This window comes from Mirounga leonina, unplaced genomic scaffold, assembly GCF_011800145.1.
Source record: "Mirounga leonina isolate KUSES-001 unplaced genomic scaffold, KU_Mleo_1.0 Mir_114, whole genome shotgun sequence".
Taxonomy (NCBI): Eukaryota; Metazoa; Chordata; class Mammalia; order Carnivora; family Phocidae; genus Mirounga; species Mirounga leonina.
Window position 1 is genome coordinate 12570086 of NW_023270265.1, and position 25053 is coordinate 12595138.

The window sequence follows — 25053 nt, forward strand, 5'->3', positions numbered from 1 at the left end:
GTTAAGTGTCCGACTCTTGATTTCGGTTCAGGGTCGTGAGATCAAGCCCCATGTTGGGCTCCACGCTGGGTGTGGGGCCTGCTCAAGATTTTCTGTCTCCCTTTCCCTCTGCCCCTGCCCAGCCCACCCACCCCCCTCCCCGCTCACGTGTGCTCTCCCTCAAAAAAATTTTTTTTTTTTTACTTTTCCTATAAAACTTTTCACTTGAAAAAAAAATTTGAAACTGTTCATCAAGCAGTTCTGGATGAATATGGCAAACCTTGTTCCATGTAGTTGTCTACAGTCTGGGAAGCAGATCTGTGTAGATATGGCACACATTGTTTTCTGAAACCTGGGAAACAGACCCATGCTTGTATACACACCCACACAAATTGCACACACACTTTATGCTTTACTTAATTGGAATCACACTATACATACTGTTCTAAGATTTGCTTTCTTTTAAAAACAATTTATGTTTTAACTATGAACTTCACTGTTTGATCCTACTTAAACCTCTATAGGGGCACCTGGCTGGCTCAGTCAGAAGAGCATGTGACTCCTGATCTTGGGGTCATAAGTTAGAGCCCCCAAATGGGTGTAGAGATTATTTAAAAAAATAGATAGGGGCTCCTGGGTGGCTAAGTCGTTGGGCGTCTGCCTTCGGTTCAGGTCATGATCACAGGGTCCTGGGAGGGAGTCCCACATCGGGCTCCCTGCTCCACAGGAAGCCTGCTTCTCCCTCTCCCATTCCCCCTGCTTGTGTTCCTTCTCTTGCTGTGTCTCTCTTTGTCAAATAAATAAATAAAATCTTAAAAAAAAAAGATAAACTTAAAAAAAATAAAGCTCTATAAAATACATATTAAGGGTTATCTAAGTAATAATGATCCCAAGTTAATGTATTTACTGAGCTTGTGGAATAAATTCTGCCATGAATTTTGCCAAGGCCATCAACTACTTTTCTGAACCATTCGACAGCTATGTCTTCCATGAACTGCTTTCCTGAGATCCTCAGGCTCACATATCCAGATTTGGCTCTACTGTCTCACATGGATATCTTACAGCCATCTCCAAGTCTGCCTGCTTCATAGGTTGGAGGAATGGCCATAGTTGGGTTCTTCCTATCTTTTCTCTTGGTACCCTTTAGGTACAGTGCTTGGTTTAGGAAGTGGGTTTGTGAACCAAACCAGAACAATCAGAACCTTTCCCTGAGATTTTGTTAAACCTGGAGCTTGGAGAGCAAGAGTCTTTTCTCTCACTGGTGGTCAAGCGGGAAGAATGTTAGTCCAAAGGCCCTGTGCTCCCTTCTGTGCAGAGAAAGTCTGTCTGCCCTAGGAGAGAACGAAGCCAACAGACACGGAGAAGCAAAGATTAGAAAGGAGAAGGAGGGAGTGTTCTGCCAACATGAAGACTCCTGGATCTAGTCATTCCTGAAGCTCCACACCTATCTCTTTCTTGATGTAATAAATTTCCCCTTGATCCTTGAGCTTGCTTACATTGGGTTTCTGTCACTTACAACCAGAAGAATCTCAACTAATACGGATGTTAGGGGGGACTTGAAGCCCCCATCATCTGCCGCTCATCTTACCCATGCCACCCCATCTGAACAGACAGAGTGCTTATTTTTGTAAACATAGTTTTGAGGCCAACCCCATAGTGCTGCTGCCCTGCACCTCTTCTACGCAGGAATTCTAGATCTGGCGCTGACTGAGTTCACCAACCTACCACCCAACCTGCTTCTCCTCTTGTATCGTTTCTTTCAGTGAGTAACAGGTCCCAACCGGTCACTGAAACTGGAAATCTGGGAGTCATCCTATGTGTCTGTCTTCTCCCACAACTGCTCCTTCTGGCAAGAGTTACCACAGACTGCCATATTTATTTCCTGATCTGTCTTGGATCTATTCCCTCCTCTCCATCCTCAGGACCCTTCCTGCCTCCAAACATCTCTCTTCTAGTTATCTCCCAGTTTCCTGACCTTGTCTCCATCTGGCCCCCCATCTACTGCTAACTCACACCCCACACTACAGGTAGTGAGATCTCTTCAAAAATAAATCTGGCCATGTAATGGTCCTGCTTAACATTCATAAATGGCTTCCCATGACCGCTCAATAGAGCCCAAACTAACCTGCATACAGGACCCTGCACATTAGCATCATTGATTTCTCTAGCCCCTTAACCCGTCACGGACTTACCTTCTCTTCTCGGCCACCCTGTGAGCCAGCATTCTGTCCTCAGTCCTTCCACAACACTCTGGAATTTTCCCATTACTTAATAATTGACTGTTTATGTAAGTCTTTCTCACCTGTTTACGCAAGAAACAGCTACAAACAATGGCTATTTGGAATGCATTTATGGGTTAGCCAAACTGTGAAAACTCTGAACACTTTTCCACAGCAGCGTATGCGTCGGATTATCATTTTTCTCCCCCCTACAGCTAGGCAGCATACTGGCGAGATTTAGAACTGAAATGGCAAAAGGATGCTATCGTTGATGCAGCCTAGCTGGGAGTCGAGTTCCTTTTCTCACAAACAAATCTTACTAAAAAAACAAAACATTTCAGTAAGTAAATTCTTAGGGCTGCATTTCCATTTCCAAATCAGCTGTCCCCTTATCTAAGCCAAGCTCAAAGTCTCGATGCATAAAAGCAGGTACAAAGAGACTATTTCAAAATAATTTTCAGATTCAGGGAGAAGCCAATTAACAGAGGTCTTATCTTTTATTTCTAATGAAGCACTTTGAAGGCCAGAGGCTCCTTGTATTTGCAGAATGGGTGCAGGGCATCCAGTCTGTGCCTGCGGTCAAAGATAGAAGGCCAGTAGTGAAGGCAATTCCGTGTTGAATGTTGTCATCACTACAGAGACCCCTGCAGAGTCTCCTTCCATACTTGTGACTTTTTGGTGAACGGTAGACTAAGGAGGCTCTGAAGAAAAGTAGGCAAAGATTGAATAAGAACCTGATCCAGTTTGGGATCCAGGTTTTGTGGGGGCCCATCTTTAAGAAAAAGACTATAATAAAATTCCAAACATCAAATTAATTATAAAACCAAGCAGTCATTTAAAATGAGAAGAAAGACTCACAACAAATGATTGGAACCATGGGATCGCTAGGTCTCTTTCTTCTGAAATCTCTTTAGGCAAGTTATCCAAAAAGTTTACATAGGAATATTTCCTGAAGGCAACCTGACTTCCTTCTCTCAATCTAGAACATTCCAGCAACTCTCAACATTCACAGGGGCCTTTGAAAGTGAGGGACCCTGAAGCTTAAGCTTCATTAGTTTCCAGATAAAGACACCCTGGATCCAGGCCAATAGAATGAAGGACACAGCCATTTGGGGACCCTGATTCCCTGGCTCATGCTCTGGTAGGAATTGGCAACATTTGTCCAGGGCTGTCTCCGGAACCAGGACCAAGACATGCCTCAAAGTGGGGAGACTAAATCAGATTACTGAGTGAGGCAAGGCTTGAAATGGGCCCAGACTCTACAGCCTGTACCTCCTAACAGGTGGTTGTATCTCTCTACCCTCTTCTTGAATATTTCTCATTTTATAAGCCCAGGTTTAATGTGAAGGTAACTGAGGCAGTAAGTAAGCTGTGGAATGGTATGGTAATATTAGGTTGGAGGTTTAGGAGGAAAGACCAGAGTGTTGTAGAAGAAGCCCCAGGCACTGGCTCAGCCTGAGCCATGGATATTAGGTCCTTTTTGAGTAGCTTGGAATTATTAAAATGGTAAGAATCATCTCTTAGCTTGTAGATTAATAACCAGAATGTGACTTCAGAAGAAAGTAAAGAAGCCTTTTCTTACATGCACTTCCTATGTATCAAGCACAATGCTTGGCACTTTATGAATCTTTTCTCACTGAATCTTCATAACCCTGGCAGGTGGGGAAGCCAAAGATCAGATAGGTAAAATCCTTTCCCCAAAAAGTACAGCTAGAATTGTCTTCTTTCCATTAGGCACTCAATGTGAAGTCCTGTCTGTTACACAGTTGCAAAATTCCTATCTTGAGTGGAAATACTATATTCTCCTCAAAGTACTGGGAGAAGAGAGTTGAGTTCAGGTCCACATTCATGGAGTCTCTACTTGGAGGCTGGCCTCATGCCACGTAGCTACGTATTGTGATTTCAGAGGTGAATGAGGAACAGTCCCTGCCCTCACAGAGCTCACAGTCTGGTGGAAGAAACTGACAAGTTCCCAAGCAATTCCACTGTCCTATGGCAATAAATGTTTCTCCAGCTTTTCTGCAAAGCAGACCTAAAAGCAAAGGACCATCAACACAAAAGACAACTCTTAGGGACCCTCTGCAATTGTGAAATTTCTTTTATAATCTAATATTTTAGCTTAAAAAGGGTATGCCCTGTGCTTTAAGTCATTTATTATTAGGCAAAACCGCTGCCCTGGAGAAAATGCTATGTAACAACACGTACTCCGTGCCCAATGCTAGGTCCTCTGGTTTGAGAAGCAGAATGCAAGGTAAATGATAGGACAGAAATAAGCTCGAGATGCCACGGGACTAATCAGGAGGGACACTAACTCAGCCTGGGAGTGGGCAGCGAAGTCTTTCTAGAGAAGAAAATTCCTGAGCTAAGGCTGGAACGAAGAACTGGAGCCCAGCCCAAGCTGAACCAGAACTTACATACTAATTACCGAACTGCACTGGGCTGTATTTGAAGTAAGGCTCTTTAAGTGTTTTACGGTTTGTTTTCTTTCCCCTTCAACATAAACACTGATGGACCAATCACTTTCTAGAAGGAAAAGGAAAGGTAACGAAAATTAACTGAATGTTGACTCTATGCCAACTATTTTCCATATAGTCTCAGCTAATGTTTCACATCTGTCTCATTAGATTTGATATTATTTATTTATCCCCATTTTATAGGTGAAGAGACTGGGATTTAGAAAGGTTGACAAAGTCCGCAAAAGGTCAAAAATTAGGAAGTTCAGCCAGAATTCTGACTCCAAAGTTGATGTTCTTCCCACCTATCGCATTGCTTAACCTGTTCTGAAGTGTCTCTCTACTGGGTGGGTGAGTAGTAGCAGTCAAGAAAATAGTGGATTGGCTTCAAGTTTTAAGGACAAAAGGAAAGAAAAACAGACGTTTTCCATGAGCGATTTGGCCATCTCCTTTGGTCATGGAAAGTCCTGGAAAGGGATTTCTGGGCTACTCCTCTGGCTGGCATTGCAGCACCCTACCTCACCAAGCCAGATCTGCTGAATCTGGACTTGGAGAAGTAAGGGTTCATGGGACATCCTTTGGGCGTGTCCACTGAGGTCTGCTTTATACAGTTTATAATTTGCTGTAAACAGCTTGCTGTTCCCAATTAAACCTGTATGATCATGCCTGAACTTTTAGGAAACGAGGACTTCTTTTTATGGTTCTCTTCTCAGTGATAAAACCAGAGCCCTCTTCAGCTCCATGAGCCTCCTTAACCTGTGAGGCATTGATCCTGAGACTCTGCACCCCCACGGTCTAGAAATGCAAAGTGCTCAACAAATCAGGGAGGGGATTGCTAGTGATCGTGAGCCATCTCTTCCAGAGGGGTGTTCTGTGATTCTGTTTAGCAGTGCTCTAGGGCACTCCATACACAGGTTCTCTGACGCTTTTCAGGCTAGGATCGAAGGGAATACAGATCTATCTCCCAACTAAAAGCTGCTGGCTGAGAGTCATTTTTAAAGAAACAGTTGCTCAGAATGACTATTTTCCCTCTTAGACACATGGACTGGATAAAACCACCTTAGTTTGAAATTGGTGATAAAAGAAATGAATGGGTTTAAGTATCTTAAATGTTATTTTTTAACTAAGAAAGCAATATGTATTTAATAAAATCCAAAAAGCACATATAAATAGGAAGAAGAAAAAAGTAATCATAGTCCTACTACCTGGAGACAACCACTATTAGTATTTTGGCCTAATTTTTATTTTCTACTACTTAAATACTTTTTTTGATTATTTATTGTATTGTGGTAAGAACACTTCTTACATAACTGTAATTTCATACCTATTGAACAGCAATCCTCTATTTCTGGTGCTTTACACATTCACAAAAACTTCCCTAGTAACAAACTATAGAAATGATTCCTGAAAGTAATATTTCTACCATTCGTTTTGACTGCTGAGAACAGAAGCAGGGAAAGAATCAGTTCGGGAGATGGGCTCAGATACTGTTTACGAGGCCTGAGCTGAGCAGGTCACGGTCTATACCAACACTGTCCAACAGAACTTTCTGTGAAGATGGAAATGTTCTATATTCACAGTCTTCCAAGATGATCACCACTAACCTCATGTGGCTATTGAGCACTAGTGGGCCTAGATTGAGAAACTGAATTTTATTTATCTTTAATTTTTTTTTTAATTTTAAATTTTTTAAAAATATTTTTATTTATTTATTTGACAGAGAGAGATATAGCAAGAAAGGGAACACAAGCAGGGGGAGTGGGAGAGGGAGAAGCAGGCTTCCTGCTGAGCAAGGAGCCTGACATGGTGCTCGATCCCAGGACCCTGGGATCATGACACGAGCCGAAGGCAGACACTTAACAACTGAGCCACTCAGACGCCCCATGAATTTTATTTACTTTTAACTAAATTAAAATTTACATAGTCACACATAGCAAGTGACTACTGTATTGGACGGTACAGGTCTACACAGATGATTTATAAAGGGGTTACTTGCTGGTCTCAAAGTGTATGATGGGCAGGGATTGAAACTTGGCACTAGAATGCTGCATCTGTCATTTCAAACAATGACGTAGCTCAGAATACTTCTCAGCAATGAGAAAGGCCACTCCAAGAAAAAATATGGAGACGGGTTCACAATTAGTCTCTGAAAAGGAAGTCAGTCATTAGCTACCTTCTGACATCCTAGCAATTAACCAGTCTTGGGAGAAGAGCAGGTATCTCCAGAGAGGTGCCAAATAAATAGGAGATAAGAGACTATAAAAATGAAAAGCCTTTTGGTCTTTCATCACAGGATAATCCAATGCATGTGAATTAATGGCAAAGGGCTCGCTAATAGCCTTTGTGAGGAAATAGGAGCAGTGTAGCAGGATATCCTTTTTCCGCACTAAAGCACCCAATTCTTTCAATTTTATATACAGCGGAAGCAATTAATTGTACTAGAAAGAAATCCACAGCTGGCTTTCCTGATGGCCCCATAAGCAACAAGCACTATTGTTCAGCTTCCGGGATAGATGTAAAGTCATTCTACTGCACTGCTGAGGTTTTTCTGATTGCTTAGTTTGACTTTTCCAAAGACAAAAACCTGGGTAATAACCACGTTGCAATTCTTCTGGTCATTGCACGTTTTCAGTATAAGCAGCTGTCAAAAAGTTAATTTTTTACTTGTAATATAATCCGTGCATGTGACTTGATGCTAGTGTTTCTTCTAAACTTTGTGACTGAATCCTAAGTTATTCACTTTTGTTTGTTTTACATGTTTATATGCAGTTGAACTGTACTGTTTCTGCCTTTGTGGTTAACATTCATAGTGTGGCTATTCGAGGATTGTGCATAACAAACAAATAAGACTATATGTCAAAAACGTAGATACTCAACATTTCAAACTATTGGCCTGGATGGTGTTGTTTTGCCTTTTAGATGCATTAAAACATGTTGTATTTCATCAATTCTTAAATGCACATTTTTGGACATTTTATCATCTTTGAAATTCGCATGTCTTACAATGGATAATGGGTCAGTTTAATCGGCAATGTTTTTCTTTCCTAGTTATACATGAAATAATGACACTTCTTTTAATCAATAACATCTTAGTTTTGATGAAATATGGTGTGTGTGTGGTTAAAATATGATTAAAATGGTGTATTATTGTAAGTATGGCAATGAAAGGACTTTTGTTATTCAGAAGAACATCTACCTTGATCAAATAAATAAAAATTTTGATTAATTACACATCTTACATGGGATTCTAATTGACTTAATTCTGACAAATATGCATCCTGCCACTTTCATTTTCCTCAAATGCCCTGAAAGGTATAAGGTACATAATGTTATACAATAAAATGTTACACATATATGTTACATATATATTATATATTAACATTATAAAAAGTATATAATGTTAAACAATAAAAAAGCAGATCCTATCCTTTCCTTTCCTTTCCTTTTCTTTCTTTCTTTCACAGAGAGAAGCAGTGAGAGAGGGAACACAAGCAGGGGTCCTGATGCGGGGCTCAACCCCAGGACACTGGAATCATGACCTGAGCTGAAGGCAGACAGACGCCTAACGACTGAGCCACCCAGGGGCCCTAAAAAGTGGATTCTTGAAGCAAGCCAGGGATAAGGCTCCCTGCCTGCAGTCGGAATGGTACTTTTCTGGTGTTCAGTAGGGCCAGGTGGAGGTACCATGCTGCACAGCTCCAGGGAGCACCTTTCACACAGAGCAGGACTCAGATGGTGTCCGTGGAGTCCTGCGATGTAACCACCCTCGTGCTCAGTGCAGTGACTACAGCAACTGTGGTAAGAACCAGGTCAGGGAGCGCAGAAAGGAGGGAGGAATGCCCTGTTTGACCTTGAGGGACAGCAGCACAGTGGATGCATTGAGGAGTCTGTGACCATCCCCAACTCTGGCTGGACCCTGAAAACAAATGGTTAGCAGAGGCAAGGATTCTGATAATTACAATGGTAGGCCCCAGCCTGGGGCTGCGATTTTGAGACCTTGTGTATTCTGATACTCCTTAACTGTCCTTCCCCAGGCTGGGGGGCTGGGAAGCCCCTATTCACATGTAAGTGAATAAAGGTAGGAAATCTTATTTAGGAGAAAGCTATAGGAACAGTTAAACTATGCAAAAAAGTCAATGATATAGAGAGAAAAGCCTAAGGAGTTTAGAATGGAGCAGTCAAAGAGGACTTCCTGTAAGAGGTGGTACTTGGGCATTGCAGGCGGGAGAATGGCATCAAAAGAATGCATGTGACCTATTTTGCAGAAATCAGAGAGACCAGTCGAACAGAATGTTACCATACATCAGTGGCTCCCAGATTTTGATCACGGTAGTGTTTCATTAAGAGAAATCTGTGGGGGCGGGGGTGCCTGGGTGGCTCAGTTGGTAAGCGTCATGGTCTTGGGGTCCTGGGATCGAGCCCCGTGTCGGGTTCCCTGCTTAGTGGGGAGTCTGCTTCTCCCTCTCTCTCTCTTCCTCCCTTCCTGCTCATGCTCACATACACTCTCTCTCTCAAATAAACAAATAAAATCTTTAAAAAAAATTAAAAAAGAGAAATCTGGAAAAACTGAGCAAGATCAGTTACAGAGGGAATGACCAATTAGGAGGATAGCTAGTATAATTCAGGTAGACAGTGAGGAAGACACTAAATGTAAAATAATCTACATTTTTATAGAAACACTGACAGGTGTTAGTTTTTGGTTGAATACCTTTAGGATTATGATTCCCCATGAAAGAAGTGAGGAAGTTGTTTTAAAGAGCATATAGAACTCAAGTTTTATTTATTGAAAAACAGTTATTAGAATTTAAAGTCGATGATACAACCCTGCCTTTGTTGATAAAAATAAAATAAATGAGTGAGGGCAAACTATCAATAGAGAACAACATGAAATATCAACTATCTTAAGGGCAATAAACCCTGACTCAGAAGCAAATATCAAATGAAGGAATTATCTGCATGTCTTATTTTTTACTAGATTTTAAGCTTTTAGCGGACAGGAGTCCAAAAAAATGCCTAGTTCGTTCGTTCATTCACTCATTCATTCATTCAGTAGGTATTTACTGATCACCTACTGGTGTGCCAGGCAGTATGCTAGATCCTAGGGATAGAGTGGAGTGAAAATAAGGTAGTTTCTATCCTCTAGAACTGTGTGTCCAGTGCAAGGATGGGCACCAACATGTGTGGTGGGTGAGCTAGTATGCCTGGTCACATTGGTGGCACAACACCACACCTGGGAATACATCTGGATTACCGTGTAGACCACATATAGCAGGTACAGTATGACTCAGCATTCCTGATCCAGGATTGTACCTTCCCAGTTATCTCAGTCTGAATTTTATCACGACACCTTGTCTTCCTTCACTAGTCATTCACAAGGTAATCATACTCAGCTCCAGATGCGGGGATTTCTGGGCTACTAGTCTCAAAGGAATCCTTGAGTAGAATCGATGTTGAAGAGTAGTAAGTAGAATCAGATATGGGTTTTTACATGTACATAGATACACACACACATCTGTTATACTTTGATTATTCATTAACCTGATAAAAGCAAATACACACACACATACATAAAAATATTTAGTTGTTTTTTGTTTTTTTCTGGTTAACGAATAAAGTATACTAAGTCATAAACCCACTGCTCTCAGGAAAGGGAAAGGCAGGGTGGAGGCCTGCTAAGGATGGAGAAGGAAAAGATTTGCTGGGGGCTGGGATGGGGAGGCCCCAGCTCCAGGTGTTCGGTGGGAGGAATTCCAGCCCTCTAGGCAGTACCTGATAGCCAGAGAGCCGTGAGCAAACAACAGGTGGTAGTCCAGGAGAGCAGCAGGTATCAGGATGTCCAACTTGAGGTAATGGGGCAAGGAGGCCTGACAGTTGGATAGAACATGGGCAGAGAACCTAGGAACAAAGAGGCAGAGGTCAGTAAGCGTTGCCACGAAGGCTAACAGTGCACAGCAGCGTGTATTGCAGGGCTGGGGCCGACTCTACAGAGCAGAGTCCAGAGAACAGGCAGAGAAAAATCAGGTTCCACACAGGTTAACAGGCCAGGGCTTCAAGCACAAGAAAAGGACTGTGAGTCAGTTCGAAGAAAGGGGCCAAGGTTGGGGCTCCCCATGTAAGTAGCAAAGGCAGCAGAAGGCTGGGTCCCGGCTTGGGACTGGAGCTCTGAGACTCTTCCTGCCACAAGGCCAGGAAAGGATTAGGTTTTGTTGTAAGGGGTGTACTGATAGCAGGGAGAGGACTGTAGTGACCATGGGCTAGGGAGGACCATGTGGGGGCTACTTCGCAGCAAGAGCTTCAGTAAACTATCTTTGAATCACAGTAAACAAGTGCTTTGAAGCAAAGAGACATGGAATTGGGAAAGGAGCAAGTAATTGAGAAGTAAAAATAGAAGGAAAGGTAAAAAGAAAAGAAATCCATTACAAAGAAAAGGATAAATTTAGATTTTTGAACTTTATTTTGTGCACTGATTTTAGATAACCTACCTTTTTCTTAAACACAATTTCTGTTTTGGCTTGTTCCTTCTAAACCATAACAGGTTATAATTATTTTTTTTTTTAAAGATTTTATTTATTTATTTGAGAGAGAGAGATAGAGAGAGCATGAGAGGGGGAAGGGTCAGAGGGAGAAGCAGACTCCCTGCTCAGCAGGGAGCCCGATGCGGGACTTGATCCCAGGACTCCAGGATCATGATCTGAGCCGAAGGCAGTCGCTTAACCAACTGAGACACCCAGGTGCTCCAACAGGTTATTATTAACCAGTAGAATAATATATTAGTGTCCATGCTGAAAAGTGTAGCTGTTTCCTCTACGCTTTACAATGCTTTTGTCCATTTGACACTGGGTTTTAGACTAACCAGAAGTATCACTCTGCAAGGGCATTCCTGCTCTAGTCCCTCCTTACTGGGCTCTAACTTACTCCATATCTGCAGCCTTAGTGCTGCCTTTGCCTCACAAAATCTTTACAACAGGAAAATAACTTTGGATGGATTAACTTGGACAATCAAGAACTATTGCCTTCCCTGAAAATGGTATATCCCAGTTGCCCTGACCCGCCCTTATCCTTTTCAACATAGTCCATGCCACCCTCAAAAGCTAAGTCTTGATGACAAGGTTCAGAAAGGCTTAGAGGAAATTCTACCCTTATCTCATGTGTTTAACAGATACGAGCACTTGTTCTGTGCCAGGAGCTAGGCTCTGAGGAAACAGCTGAGAACAAGAGGGACAAGGTCTTTGCTCTCATGGAGTTTACATTCTGGGTGGGGGGAGGGGGGGCGGGTAATAGAGAAACTCAGACCATAAACCAATAACTAAACAAACAAGGTAATTTCAATTAGTAAGAAGTGATATAAAGAAAACAAAATTGGCGTGGGTGCTAATTTAAGACAGGTGATCAGGGAAGGTGTCTGAGGATCTGAGAACTGTAGAAGGGTAATTTTACAATCCAAACTAAGGCTATGGGGTTTGAGTACGCAACTACCACCCTTGGGGCCTACACCTCAAACTGTGCAGAGAAAAAAGGCCACGTCCAGCCATTCTATTAACCTACTTAAAGGAAAGCCATCACATTAGAGAATGTTAAATTTGGACCTTGAGGTGTTGCCTGAGTTTGGGGGCCAGACAATACGTGTCCAGATGTCTCCCTGGGCTTCCTGGCTGCTCTGTTCATTTAGTGGGCAAACTGGAGAAACAGGCTGGCATGCATACACATGCCAGGAACCAGAGAGAACACCATGACCTACTCAGTTGTAGGTAGGTAGGGTGCCTGCTGTGAAAGTGGGAAGGTTTGGTCACTAGGTGGGCTTATCTAAAGAGAACAAAAGGATGTCAAGTCAAGTCCCAAAGACTTGAAAAGAAGATCCTTTCATAGAGATGCAAAGATATCATGACTTAAAATGTGATGCCTCTATTTTGTTATTTCTACAGTGGCATATTTCTACAGGCAACACCGATTTGCAAGTTTCAGAAATTTGATGTACTAAAGTTTTAACCTGAGACTCTTGTCTATTATGGACTGATTCATATGCCTAAAAATCGAAGTAGGCTTCAGAGGGTATATTAACACACTTGTCATGATTTTATCTGCCATGACACATTGCTCAGCATACATCAGTGAGTTCTCTGGCCAATGAGTCTGAATCTCCCTAAGCAAAAGGCCCACCCTTTCCCCTAAAAATAAAGCAGGAATGTAGAAAACTTGAAAAAGTGTCAAGTTTTAGTTGATGCAAGGAAATTCGTGGTTGATGCAAGAAAACTCCTATTATCATACATTCTCCCCGCACAGCAAGATACTACAACCCCTGACTCTCAAACCTGAGGCAGCTCAAGAGTTCATTAAAAAAAATTGAAGAATTGCCAGAATTGGAAAAAAACTTGGAATTACAGAAGGTATCTGAGGCATCAAGGGCAAACGTGGTTTGTAAAAGGAGGAGAAAAGAAAAAAAAAGTCTTTAAACAAGAATGTAAAAGAATTTAGACATTTAAACAAGATTAAAAGGGAATACTCTGGAATCTAAACATCTCTTCAGGGAGAATGCGTATAAAAACAAATACCAGCGCCCGGCACATTCTTTTTCTTCCCTCTTTCTTTTTACTTAGCTGAAAAAGTGATTTTATAAAAGGACCTTAAAAAGAGTTATCTTTTGTAGAGACTTAACACGATACATACTGTTGCAACACTTACCAAAGAGATTAAGGTCACATTTGGTTAAAAGGGGACCTATATTCTTTCTTCGCATACAGGACACTGAAAACGTTTAACAGTATTTTCCTCAAAGAATGAGGGGGCAATGTTAGAAAAGAAGTAGTGACAATTATTTGCATTTTCCAAAGAGCGGGAAGGAGGCTCCGGAGGGCACGCGAGGTCCTAAAAGTGAGCCAAGGTCGAGGCGGGAGCAATATTTATAGTGCGCTGACTTCAGCTGGCCCGGGTTAACGCCGGCGCTCCTCTCCTGCCTGAGGAGTTCACGGGCTCGCAGGTCACAGGGCTCCGGGCGGCCGGGCCTCGGAGCTGCGGGGCCGACGCGATGTCTCGTCCCCCCGCCGCCCCGCGGAGCCCGTCCACCTGCGCCGGCCTACCTAGGCCTCGGCACACTGGCAGGGAGCCCAGACCCAGAAGCCGGGGCGCGGTGGGTGGATAATGGATGGAGTGTGGCTACGCTTTCCTTTCTCTGTCGCCACGACCACTACCACGACCTGGCAAGTCCTTGCCGTGGTGTGCGAGTGCTGGCGCTCACGGGGAGCATTACAGTGCGTCGGAGACGGGGTCCACGCGAAGGGATCCGGGAGGCCGGCCGGTGCCGGAGGGCCCAGCCCGCGCCCGCGGTGTCCGCGCCCCTTCACCGCGCTCCGTCGTGTGCGTCCCGCGCGCGGCGTCTGTGGGACGCGGCTGCCAGAGACAAGCCGCCCCGCCACGGCGGCGGCGGTAGGGCTGCTTGGTGGGGAGGGGCCGGTGGGGCAGCGCAGAGGAGAAACCCCCCCAACGGCAGCCCGGCGCCCCGCTGCCGGGGACTAGGGCCCGCAGCCGGCAAGGGGGCGCCGGGCCTCGCGGACCCTTCGGGCGCTTCCGCCGTGCGCTCGGCTCCTTTCGTGTCCGGGGCGGGGCGGGCGCCTTCCCAGTGCGCGCGCGCGGCGCCGAATCCGGCGGAGGCCCGCCCCTCCCCCCCAGGTCCCCGCGCCCGCGCCGCTCCTCCCCCCCCCACCCCGTGCGAGTGTCGGCGGCGGCGGCTGCCGAGATTGGAATCCGCCTGCTGGCGCTTGACGAAGGAGGAGGGAGGAGGGCGGGGAGAGCGGGCAGGAAGGCTCGGACTGCGGCGCGTCGGTCCGCGCGAGACGAGGATCGCACGGCCGCGCGAGGGGCGACCGGGCCGGGGCCGCTGCACGCCGAGGGCGGAGGCCGAGCCGGGCCCCCGCCGCGCCCCGGCGGCTCGCCGCGCCCACCCCGCTCCGCGCCGAGGGCTGGACGATGAGTTCCCCGGGGTCCGGGTGAGTTGGCTCGTCCGTGAGTGCGTGTGCGCGCCGGGAGAGGCCGGCGACGGCGGCGGGGAGGCCGGCGCGGGCGCGGGGCGAAGTTTCGGGGGCAGCCGGGCGCGCGCGGGAGGCCCGAGAGGGGGTCGGCCCGGCCCGGCCGCCTCGCGGGGTCCCCGCCGTCCCTGCTGTGTCAGGCCGCGGCCCGCTGGGCCCCACCGCCCGGCGCCCCCACCCCGGGCCGGGCCCCGCCGGAGACCCCGGCCCTCCGGACGCCCGACGTCGGCTCCTTGCAGCCCCCCGCGGAGGCTCCGCCGCTCGACCCCTCTTTTGTTCCCCACCCCCGGGTTTCAGGCCGAGTTTGGGGAGGCAGTGTGGGCGAAAGCCGCCTCCAAGGACGCTCCTTGAATCCTTAAATGGGAAAGGCGCTCACCTCTCTTCCCAGGAGCTGCGAGGCTGGATATTCGCGATTTGTCTCTCTCCGCTGCTGCGAAGGAGGAAAAAGAAAAAAAAAAAAGTCTGTTTCGTGGGGTGGTAGAGCCAGCGGGAGCTCCAAGCCCTCCCTCAAAACTTGCCCGCGGGAAGGTGCCAGGTTTCTCGGAGGTTCACCTGTTGTCCTGCGCGGCCTCCGCTGCCATGTCTGTTGTGATTCTGCACTTCAGTTTCTGAAAACTTTCTGCCGGATTGGATGTAACCCTTCCCCCCCCCCCCTCCCAGCCCCCCAGGGGAAAATTTTGGAGTAAAAAAAAAATAGCTTGCGTCAGGAAAGAAAAATAATGTGCTATGTGTTAAGGGTCTGGCGTTTTGTGACTTGCATACTCTTTCATGCTCTCGAATGTTTTAATTTGGTCAGGGTGCTGCAGTTTTTCTCTTTCAAATGGTTACCAAACTCTTTTGAGTACACAGTGCGAACTTGGCACATTCACCTGTGTGACGTCATTTAATCCTTGTGATAACCCTGGTTATTGTGTTCATTTTTTAGACGAGGAAACCGAGACGCAAAGAAGTTGAGTAGCTTGTATGAGTGAGCTGGGATTTGAACCCAGGGTTTTCTCTGCTGTTCAGGAACTGTCAGAGTGAGACTTAGATGAGTTTGAAAACAACAACAAAGCCTCTTTCTGCAAACAGTTTTACGTTTAGGGGCACTTTGCAGTTACTCATACTTGAAATGATTGCTGTTTTGTTGCTTGAGTTGAAAACAACTCCTTTATTGTATTTACTTATTTAATAAGGGGAGTTCAACTCAGAATTGCAGTAGAATGTAACTTAATGCTTATCACTGTTTTCAGTTGAAATAAAAAGTTTGTGAACCAGAATTATTTAAATATTTGAACTTAAAGCAAAAATACGGGCAGTTCTGAGCTAGAAAGGGGTTGAGTTTACAAAAGGGTGATTGAAATTTAGAATACTCCTTCATAGAACCAGTATTCCAGTCGTGTTTTCGGGTGTCCCCCCCCCCCCCCGCCCCCTCCCGGCACAGTGTTCGTGGAACTCATTTAAAACTTTCTCACTTCTCCACGCCCTTTACTGAAAAGCTTGAAGCATTCAGTGGGAGCTCCTTCCAGAATGTACTGGGTTACTTCTATCATCTGCTTTCCTTCCATCTTAGTGGAATGTTTTTTGTCCTTCCTACTAGTTAACACCTTGTTTCTTTCTTTCTTTTTTTTTTTTCTGTCTCCTACTTAATGGAGTAGGAGTTACTCTTTTTTAGGGTTCTTGAAAGTATAAATGTGCATAAGATTTTTTCAATTTACAAAAACCTTCCCTTGAGCATGCTACTCCCTCAAGCTTTTATGTTGCTGCTTTTCCTTTTCAAATCATATTAACATTAAAAAAAGTTGTCCCCTTGTAAAATAATACATGTTCATTAAAGAAAAATCGTAAAGTAGAGCAAGATTGAAGTAATTAAAATTCAGTCGTCCATAATCTCATCTCTGAAGATTGCCAAGTGTAGTTTACTTTTCCTGCATTTACTTCCTGACCGTCCATTCACTTAACCCCTTGTTATCTGCCGTTCACCTTCACAAGGGTTACCTATAACCTAAATAACACATTTCTAAGCCCTTTTTCTAAATCACCTCCTTGCGCTGTGATATTTAACATCAGCTTCACATTCTTGAAATGCCTGTCCTTGGCCTTTTTTTCATGTATCCATTTTATTCAACGAATACTTAGCTGCATTCAGACATACCCTGCAGAGCAGTGGAGGCAACAACAGACGTTGTCCTTGCCCTCATGGAGCTTAATGTCTAGTGGAGGAGACATGGCCTGAAGAAGGGATTCTGTGGCTAACTGTAACTGATTATAATTAAAGTGCATAGTATTAGAGGAGCTTAAAATGGGGACCTGACCTGGTGCTGGTGGTGCTAGGACAGTCGGGGAAGGCCTTAAAAACATCACTTTGGAACCATTCTGAAGGATGAATAGGAGTAGGACAAAGGACTTCTGTGACATACTGACTTCTTTCCTCTTTGCCGCTTTCCGTTCTTCCTGCTTAGTATGTGTTCTCCAGGTTTCACTTTTCAGATGACTTCTCTGTATGTCACTAGTCCCTTAGCATTTTTATTGTTCAGACCCTTCTGTCTGAATAATTCTCAGATCTCATTCTCTGTTTCTCCTCTGCACGCGAATCCCTGTTTTTCCCACTTGCTTTATACATACCTCTACCTGGTAGTTCTGGTTCTGACTGAACTCTTCCTTACCAAACTTGTTTCCCCGGTGTTCCTTATTTCTGTTGATGTCATACCAAACCCAGACCTTTCTCCATTCCGTCACATCTTATCTGTAGTCAGCATCTATTGCTTCTACTGTCATTGTATTGTTCCTCTTTATTCCTGGTGATGTGGATACAAGTCTTGATACATGTTGGTATGAAGGTTAATAGACTCATAAAATGAATTGGGCAGCTTTCCTTTTTCTTGTTTCAAGAACATTTTATTTTTATTTATTTTTTAAAGAGATTTATTTATTTGAGAGAGAGGGAGGGCACTCAAGCATGGGGGGAGGGTCAGGGAGAGGGAGAGAATCTCAAGCCGACTCCACGATGAGCTGACACAGGGCTTGATCCCATGACCCTGAGATCGTGACCTAAGCTGAAACCAAGAGTCGGGCACCCCCTTAGGAGCATTGTAGACTGGAATTATCTTGAGAGTTTGGCAGACCTCACCTATAACACCATTCAGGCTTTGTTTGTTTGTTTGTTTGTTTCTTCTCTGTAGAGGACTTTGAATACCATTTCAGTTTATATAATAACTGTTGGTCTGCATAGGTTTTCTATTTCTTGTGTGAGTTTTAGTGTTTAATATTTTCTCCAGAGATTTATTTATTGAATTTTCAAATCTGTTAACTTTGTTTTCACATAATTCTTTTTCTTTAAATTTTTTTGATTCTATATATATTTGTATGCAACAGTATATATTGTGTATATATTTGTATATTTGATGATTTTTCCTTTTTTTCGCTAATTGAATCAGGTTCTCATCGCACCTGGGCTAATGTTACAATCTTCTTGCCTTCACTTTCACCTTTATCTGGGTTATCTTATGCGGTTCTGCTTAAGTTAATCTTTTTTTTTTTTTTTTTAAGATTTTTACTTATTTATTTGAGAGAGAGAGAGCGAGAACAGGAACACAAGCAGGGGGGGTGGGAGAGGAAGAAGCAGGCTTCCTGCGGAGGAGGGAGCCCACAGCGGGGCTCGATTCCAGGACCCTGGGATCATGACCTGAGCCGAAGGCAGACACTTAACGACTGAGCCACCCAGGCACCCCATGCTTAAGTTAATCTTGAAGCCCATTTTGTCACTTCTCTACTTAGAAGTTTCCAGTGTCTTCTATTAAATGAAGTCCTTTCCATGGGATTTACCTCAGATTTCCTTTATTCATATGTCCCACTATTTTTGTTTTCTGCACATGTGCTTTTCCCCCTTTCTGAAGTCTTTCCCATTTTCTTCTGGATGAAATCCCTTCTGAAGGAATTCCTTCTTAAGGAAGGGTTTTTTTTTTTTTAAAGGCTAGTTTTTTATCTAATATTTTCTTACTGCACTTATTAATTTGTCTTTTGAAAAAATCAACTTTATTGGGGTGCCTGGCTGGCTCAGTCGGTGGAGCGTGTGACTCTTGATCTCTGGGTGGTGAGTTCGAGCCCCACGTTGGTTGTAGTGATTACTTAAAAATAAAATCTTAAAGGGCGCCTGGGTGGCTCAGATGGTTAAGCATCTGCCTTCGGCTCGGGTCATGATCCCGGGGTCCTGGGATCGAGTCCCGCATTGGGCTCCCTGCTAGGCGGGGAGCCTGCTTCTCCCTCTGCCTCTGCGTCTCTTTCTCTCTCTGACTCTCATGAATAAATAAATAAAACATTAAAAAAAAATCTTAAAAAAAATAAACTTTATTGTAGTATCATTTATATATAGTGGTATGCACTTGTTAATTATGCAGTTCTGTGAGTTATTTGGTCTTTTATAGAGATTTGTGTGCACATGTTAGTTCTGTTACTAACCTGCCCACTGGGTCTGTAACTGACTTTGTTGCATTTTAAAATGAATAAATGGAGAAAGGCTCCTGTCTAGCCTAGCAGTGGCTGGACATCCGTTATAGTAGTACTGATCTGATTTTCAGATTTGGGGAGCAGAGAGCCACAGAGAGAAAGGAAAATGGGTTTCCCCTCAGGCTACATTTTGAACTAGAAAGTCCTTCCCTCTTCCACTTTTTATTAGTGTTTATGTTTTTAGAATGCCTTTTAATATCTCAAGGTTTATTCTGACCAGGTCAGTCTAACTTTTTAACACTTGTAAGATTAAATGCTGAGTTGTATTGAATTATATCAGTTATAAGATGCACCATACTTTTATGGGCCACTCATAAAGAAAATCTGCTTCTAGTTAATTTCAAGAAGCCATCGGTTGTAAGATGCATCCTAATTTGAGATGCTAAAATATGAAAAATATATGTGCCTTAGAATTGATGAATAGGGTTTTTCCCAGTTAATCAAAGGTCCCATTCCTTTAGTATAGATGTTGGGAAGAAGAATTTAAACCACACTTATGTGGAAGTGACTTGTAGTTCTGTTGGTAGTATGAAAAGGTGCGTGTGTGTGTGTGTGTGTGTTTTAAATTTTTTTTTATTAAAGATTTTATTTATTTATTTGACAGAGAGATAGAAGAGCACAAGCAGAAGGAATGGCAGAGGGAGAAGGAGAAGCAGGCTCTGCACTGAGCAGGGAGCCCGATGCGGGACTCGATCCCAGGACCCCGGGATCATGACCTGAGCCGAAAGCAGACGCTTAACCATCTGAGCCACCCAGGCGCCCTGTGTGTGTGTGTTTAAAGAGGATGCTTGTGGGGCGCCTGGGTGGCTCAGTTAAGTGTCTGCCTTTGGCTCAGGTCATGATCTCCAGGTCCTGGGATCGAGCCCCACATCAGGCTCCCTGCTCAGCGGGGAGTCTGCTTCTCCCTCTCCCTCTGCCTCTCCCCACTGCTCCTACTCTCTCTCTCTCTGTATCTCTCTGTCTCAAATGAATAAATAAAAAAAAAAATTCTTTAAAGAGGATGCTTGTTAAACCCTTTTAACAAGTAAAGCATTTTAGGCAGTATAGAGAAATATTTATTTTTGGATGGGGTCTCTTACAACTAGTTATGCCAGTCTGATTGTGAGGCACTTTGACCCCCAGTTTTCAGTAGTTTTTCCCCCTTAATTTCTTTTGCTCATTTTCCTAACATACAGGTTCTCTAAGAGCTGAATTTTCACAAAATAGCACAGATAATGTAAAGGGGGAATTGTGGGAGAGTTGTGATAGCCAATTTTATGGACTATTTTAAAGAGAATACCCAGTAATTTTATGTCATCATTAACAATCATCATATACTTAGTTTTTTAAAAAGTAAATACAAAAATAATTGTAAATTTTTGGATATTTTACTAAATCATAGTTGTAACATATATCAGTTTTTATAGCAATATTTTAAAGGCTATCAGTTGTTTAAAAATAGAAACAAAATGATGTGTCTAGAGATCCCCAGTAGTGTTTTTTGAAGACAGCACTAGGTTTGAGTAGGGCTTTAGGAGATCAGATCATGGTGGGCCCAGTGGGTCCCCAAACCAAGTTCATACAGACATTGACTAGATAAGGAACTTATTTTTTAGTATCTTTTATTAAAAACAGGTGAATTTGAGCTACTCTGATATCGTGGATGTTGTTCCATTTTTTTACTTTTATGTTTCTGATGAACCTTTTTTTAAAGATTTATTAGGAAGGGAGAGCATGAGAGAACATGGCAGGGGTGGGGAGGGGCAGAGGGAGAGGGAGAGAGAAACTCAAGCAGACTCCCTGCTGAGCACAGAGCCTGGCATGGGGCTCAGTCTCTCACACCCCTGAGACCACAACCTGAGCCCAAATCAAGAGTCCTACACTCAACCGATTGTACCACCCAGGTGCCTGGATGAACTTTGTTTTCTTTAGGCTGTACGTTTGTTTATACTACTAATAAGGTGTGAAACAGTGTAGCTTAGCTATTGCTCTAGTTGTATACAATTGGCTACTGATTTAAGAAGGAGGATGGGGTATATCAAGTGTAGGGATAAGATAATCAGATGTGCAGTTTTTACGGAGTTTAGTTATGTAGTGGACAATCATTTTGAAGAAAGGAAGACTGAGGACACTGAAAATTGTAGGGATACTGAAACCTGTTCCATCTTGGCCCAGACTAGGATGGTGACAGATAATTAGGGTCTAGAATGGACAGGACTTGGTAATTAGCTATGGGTGAGAGAAGGAATGGGATTGGCAAGAGTGACTGGCAGATTTCTAGTTTGGAAACCTGATAGGGTGGAGACGAAAAATGAGAGGTGGTTTGTGAAGGAAAACAGTTTAGTTTTGATAATACGGAGTTTAACAACCAAGTAGAGATTTCCACTTGGCAGTTGCATGTGTGGGGCTGGAGTTTGAGAGAGGTTTGGACTGCAGGTAGATATTTGGGAGCAATTCCATGTAGGTTGTATATTCTATCAATGAGAATTGGGTGGCTTTCTCAAGTGATTTTTGCTTGCAAATGACAAACAACTCAAATTAGCTTAAAGGGGAAAAAGGCTTGTCATCCCCCCTTCGAGTTCTTAAAAAGACTAGAAATTTGGATCTCAGTGTTCAGATGATGTAATTGGGGGGGTCTGTTTTATCTGCTCTCCACTCTTTGGGTTTGATTTTCAGGCAGAGACTTTGATCTGGCAGAGGATAGCCACTGGCAACTCCAGGCTTATACGGCTCTTACTGCTATGGATTCAAGAGGTAAAAAGGGCATCTCTTTCCCAGATGCATATATTCTGTCTCATGGAGAGATTCTTACTGGGACTATACGGAGTCTGGGTACCATCTTGGCCAGGCCTAGCTTACTGCCCCGGAGCAGTCAGAGAGCCAGTTAAACACCAGCACTGAATGCCTTCCTAGAACCATGAGAGTTGGGAAAAGTGGTGTTTCCCCCAAAGAAAGGATGACTGTGGGCAGGTGAACAACATAAATCCACTATCTTTGGTTCTTCACCCTTTTTAAGGTCATTTTTTGAGTATCTGAAGAAAAATACACACATAATAGCAATTTTGTGCATAATTACATGGTTATGTTATCCTGCTGTACACAGCAAAGAGCCTAGAACAGCCCTGAGAAACACCAGTTTAAGACTTAGGTAGAGAAGATAGACATTAAATAATTTCACAAATAATTGTCTAATTGTAGTTATATTAAGATCTATACAAGGGAAGTACAGGGAGCTTGTAAGAGTGTGTAATAAACGTGTCTGTTTAGGGTGCAGTTGCTTTGGAAGGCTTTCCTGAGAAAGTGGCTTATAGAGTAAGACTGTATCCGACCAGAAAGCAGGAGGAGAATGTTTCTGGGAGTATTCAGTAGTTCTTAAAGCAAACATTTTTTGACTTTTAAAAATTATAAAAGAAATGCATCGGGGCGCCTGGGGTGGCTCAGTCGATTAGGTGTCTGCCTTCCGCCCAGGTCGTGATCTCAGGGTCCTGGGATCGAGCCCCTCAGTGCATCGGGCTCCCTGCACAGCAGGGAGTCTGCTTCTCCCTCTCCCTCTGCTCCTCCCCCCCCGCCCCCCGCTCGGGCTCGCACTCTCTCTCTCTCTCAAATAAAATAAAATAAAATAAAATAAAATCTTTTTTTAAAAAAAGGAAAGGCAGGTAATGTGGATAACCTGGGAAATGTGAAAAATTATAAAGAAGCAACAGAACACTTAAGTTTTGGCTTCTGACCACTAAGTTAGCTGTGCAGTCTTGGATACTATGCGAAACTTATCTGGAACTCCCTTTCCTTATCTTAAAAAGTGAAGTGTACTTGGTGAACCTTAAGATCTTTTTCTACTTTAAAAAAAAAAAAAAGGAAAGAAAATGCCATGGCTTTAATGCAGAGCAGTTTCTTGCTGAAATTGCAGGTCATGTAATGCTTTTGGTTGTGATGACATCACTGGGTTTCTGACTTTGGCTGTAGAGTCCCTTTTCCTGCCTCGGCAGTCATTGTAAGTAACGAAGGGAATGGCTTGTGGCCAGTGGTGTTCTTTCATGCCCTGCTTTCTTATCTCATTTCTTGAGCATTAATTTTTTTTTTTTCCTCTAGCATTTGGGTAAATTATCTGAAATGTTAGAAGCTCTCAATTTTGAAGTTAAGAAATCTGGAGGAGACTTGGATGGTTGTGATACCATTTTATGTATGTTAAAATTTGTAGGTAGTTTTCCTATTAGCAATTAGTATTTTTTGTGTTGTATTCCAGCAGTTTAAGATCTTAAGTATCTTAAATTTGCATTTAATTAAGAATATTTCAGATTTCTGGCTAAAAGAAACTCTTGATAGGGAGCGTTAACGGCTGTTAAACTTCGGTAAAGTTCTTCAAACTTACATATTTTTCCAAAAAATTGTTTAAAAGTGTCATGAAATGAAAATATTTCAGCAGTAAATATTCAGAAGTATCTTTTTTTTTTTAAAGATCTTTTATTTATTTATTTGAGAGAGAGAGAGAGAGAGCATGAGAGGAGAGAGGGTCAGAGGGAGAAGCAGACTCCCCACTGAGCAGGGAGCCCAATGTGGGACTCAATCCTGGGACTCCAGGATCACGACCTGAGCTGAAGGCAGTTGCTTAACCAACTAAGCCACCCAGGCACCCTCTTTTTTTTTTTTTTTTTTAAGACTTTATTTATTTATTTGACAGAGAGAGACACAGAGAGAGAGGGAACACAAGCAGGGGGAGTGGGAGAGGGAGAAGCAGGCTTCCCGCGGAGCAGGGAGCCCGATGTGGGGCTCAATCCCAGGACCCTGGGATCATGACCTGAGCCGAAGGCAGACGCCTAACGACTGAGCCACCCAGGCGCCCCTATTCAGAAGTATCTTAAATCAACAAAATGTGCTTGCTTGATGACAGATAATTCTTTATATTTTTGTTTCAGTAATCTTTCACGTAATAAAAATGTTGGGGAAAAAACTGTGTTGAGTTTATGTATGTATCTGAATAGAGAAAAAGAAGTTAATCTTCCTGAAAAAATGCTTTAGTCATCATTCCTACTTGTTAAATATTTTCCTCTGGTTTCTTATTTGCTTACAATATGAAATTCAAATTATCTCAGTCTGGCCTTTTGCTCTGGCCCAGTCTGCCTTTTTGCCTTATTCATTTCAAACTACTATTTTATTAGCCTACATCACCTAAATATCCAGTTCTGGGTTTCCGTTCAGAATTGTTAGACCTCTGCTGTCCCCTACAGTAGCCAATACCACATGTGGCTGTTGAACATTTGAAATGTGGCTGGTCTGAATTATGCACCACATTTTGAAGATAGTACAAAAAAGAAATGTAAAATATCTCATTATGCTTTTAAAATACTGATTACTTATTGAAATGATGCTGTTTTGAATATGTTGAATTAAGTAGGAGTAACATTATTTTCACCTGATTTTTTTTGCTTTTTTTAATATGGCTAGTAAAAAACTTAAAATTATGCATTATAGTGGACAGTACTACCTTGCCTCTCCTTCCCTCTCTTCTTTGCTTATCAGAATGCTTCAAAATCCTATCTCCTCTGTGAAACCTTCGTCAGTGGTTCACACCTAAAAGTTAGCTCTTTTGCATCACTGTTCAAAGGCAGTATTTTGGTGTTTCTTGTACCATTTATTAATATATCACATTTCTTTATTACAAGCCTTCTCAGCTTTTAATCTAGTAACACCCCAATATAGTTTCCCTAATTGTATTACCATAGAGCTTTCCTTAGTTTCTTCTCTCTCTCTTTTTTTTAAGGATTTTATTTATTTATTTGACAGAGAGAGCACAAGCAGGAGGAGGAGCAGACAGAGAGGGAGAAGCAGACTCCCTGCTGAGCGGGGAGCCCAATATGGGGCTCGATCCCAGGACCCCAGGACCCCAGGATCATGACCTGAGCTGAAGGCAGATGCTTAACT

The 25053-nt window shown here is 43.3% G+C and overlaps 2 protein-coding genes and 1 pseudogene across 7 annotated transcripts in view; 1 reads left to right on the forward strand and 2 right to left on the reverse strand.

Annotated features, from left to right (window-relative positions):
* LOC118022629 overlaps positions 1-15302 on the reverse strand; it is a 28681-nt gene extending 13379 nt beyond the window's left edge. For 2 of the 4 annotated variants that reach the window (XM_035023311.1, XM_035023301.1), the window contains exons 1-3: positions 15223-15302; positions 15047-15100; positions 10421-10546 (exon numbers count right to left, since the gene is read on the reverse strand). In XM_035023311.1, coding sequence (XP_034879202.1) covers positions 10421-10546; positions 15047-15100; positions 15223-15251 — 209 coding nt within the window. In that variant the 5' untranslated portion in view covers positions 15252-15302. Of the gene's footprint in view, positions 1-804; positions 2900-10420; positions 10547-15046; positions 15101-15222 lie in introns of those variants that run through there. The other 2 variants (XM_035023285.1, XM_035023293.1) reach the window with 2 other exon arrangements.
* On the reverse strand, positions 5970-6073 carry LOC117998805 (annotated as a pseudogene).
* The window catches only part of BMPR1A (bone morphogenetic protein receptor type 1A), a 142662-nt gene continuing 131217 nt past the window's right edge, over positions 13609-25053 (forward strand). For 2 of the 3 annotated variants that reach the window (XM_035023271.1, XM_035023274.1), the window contains exon 1: positions 14418-14631. The gene's annotated coding sequence lies outside the window, so the exon portion shown is untranslated. Of the gene's footprint in view, positions 13776-14417; positions 14632-25053 lie in introns of those variants that run through there. The other variant, XM_035023272.1, reaches the window with a different exon arrangement.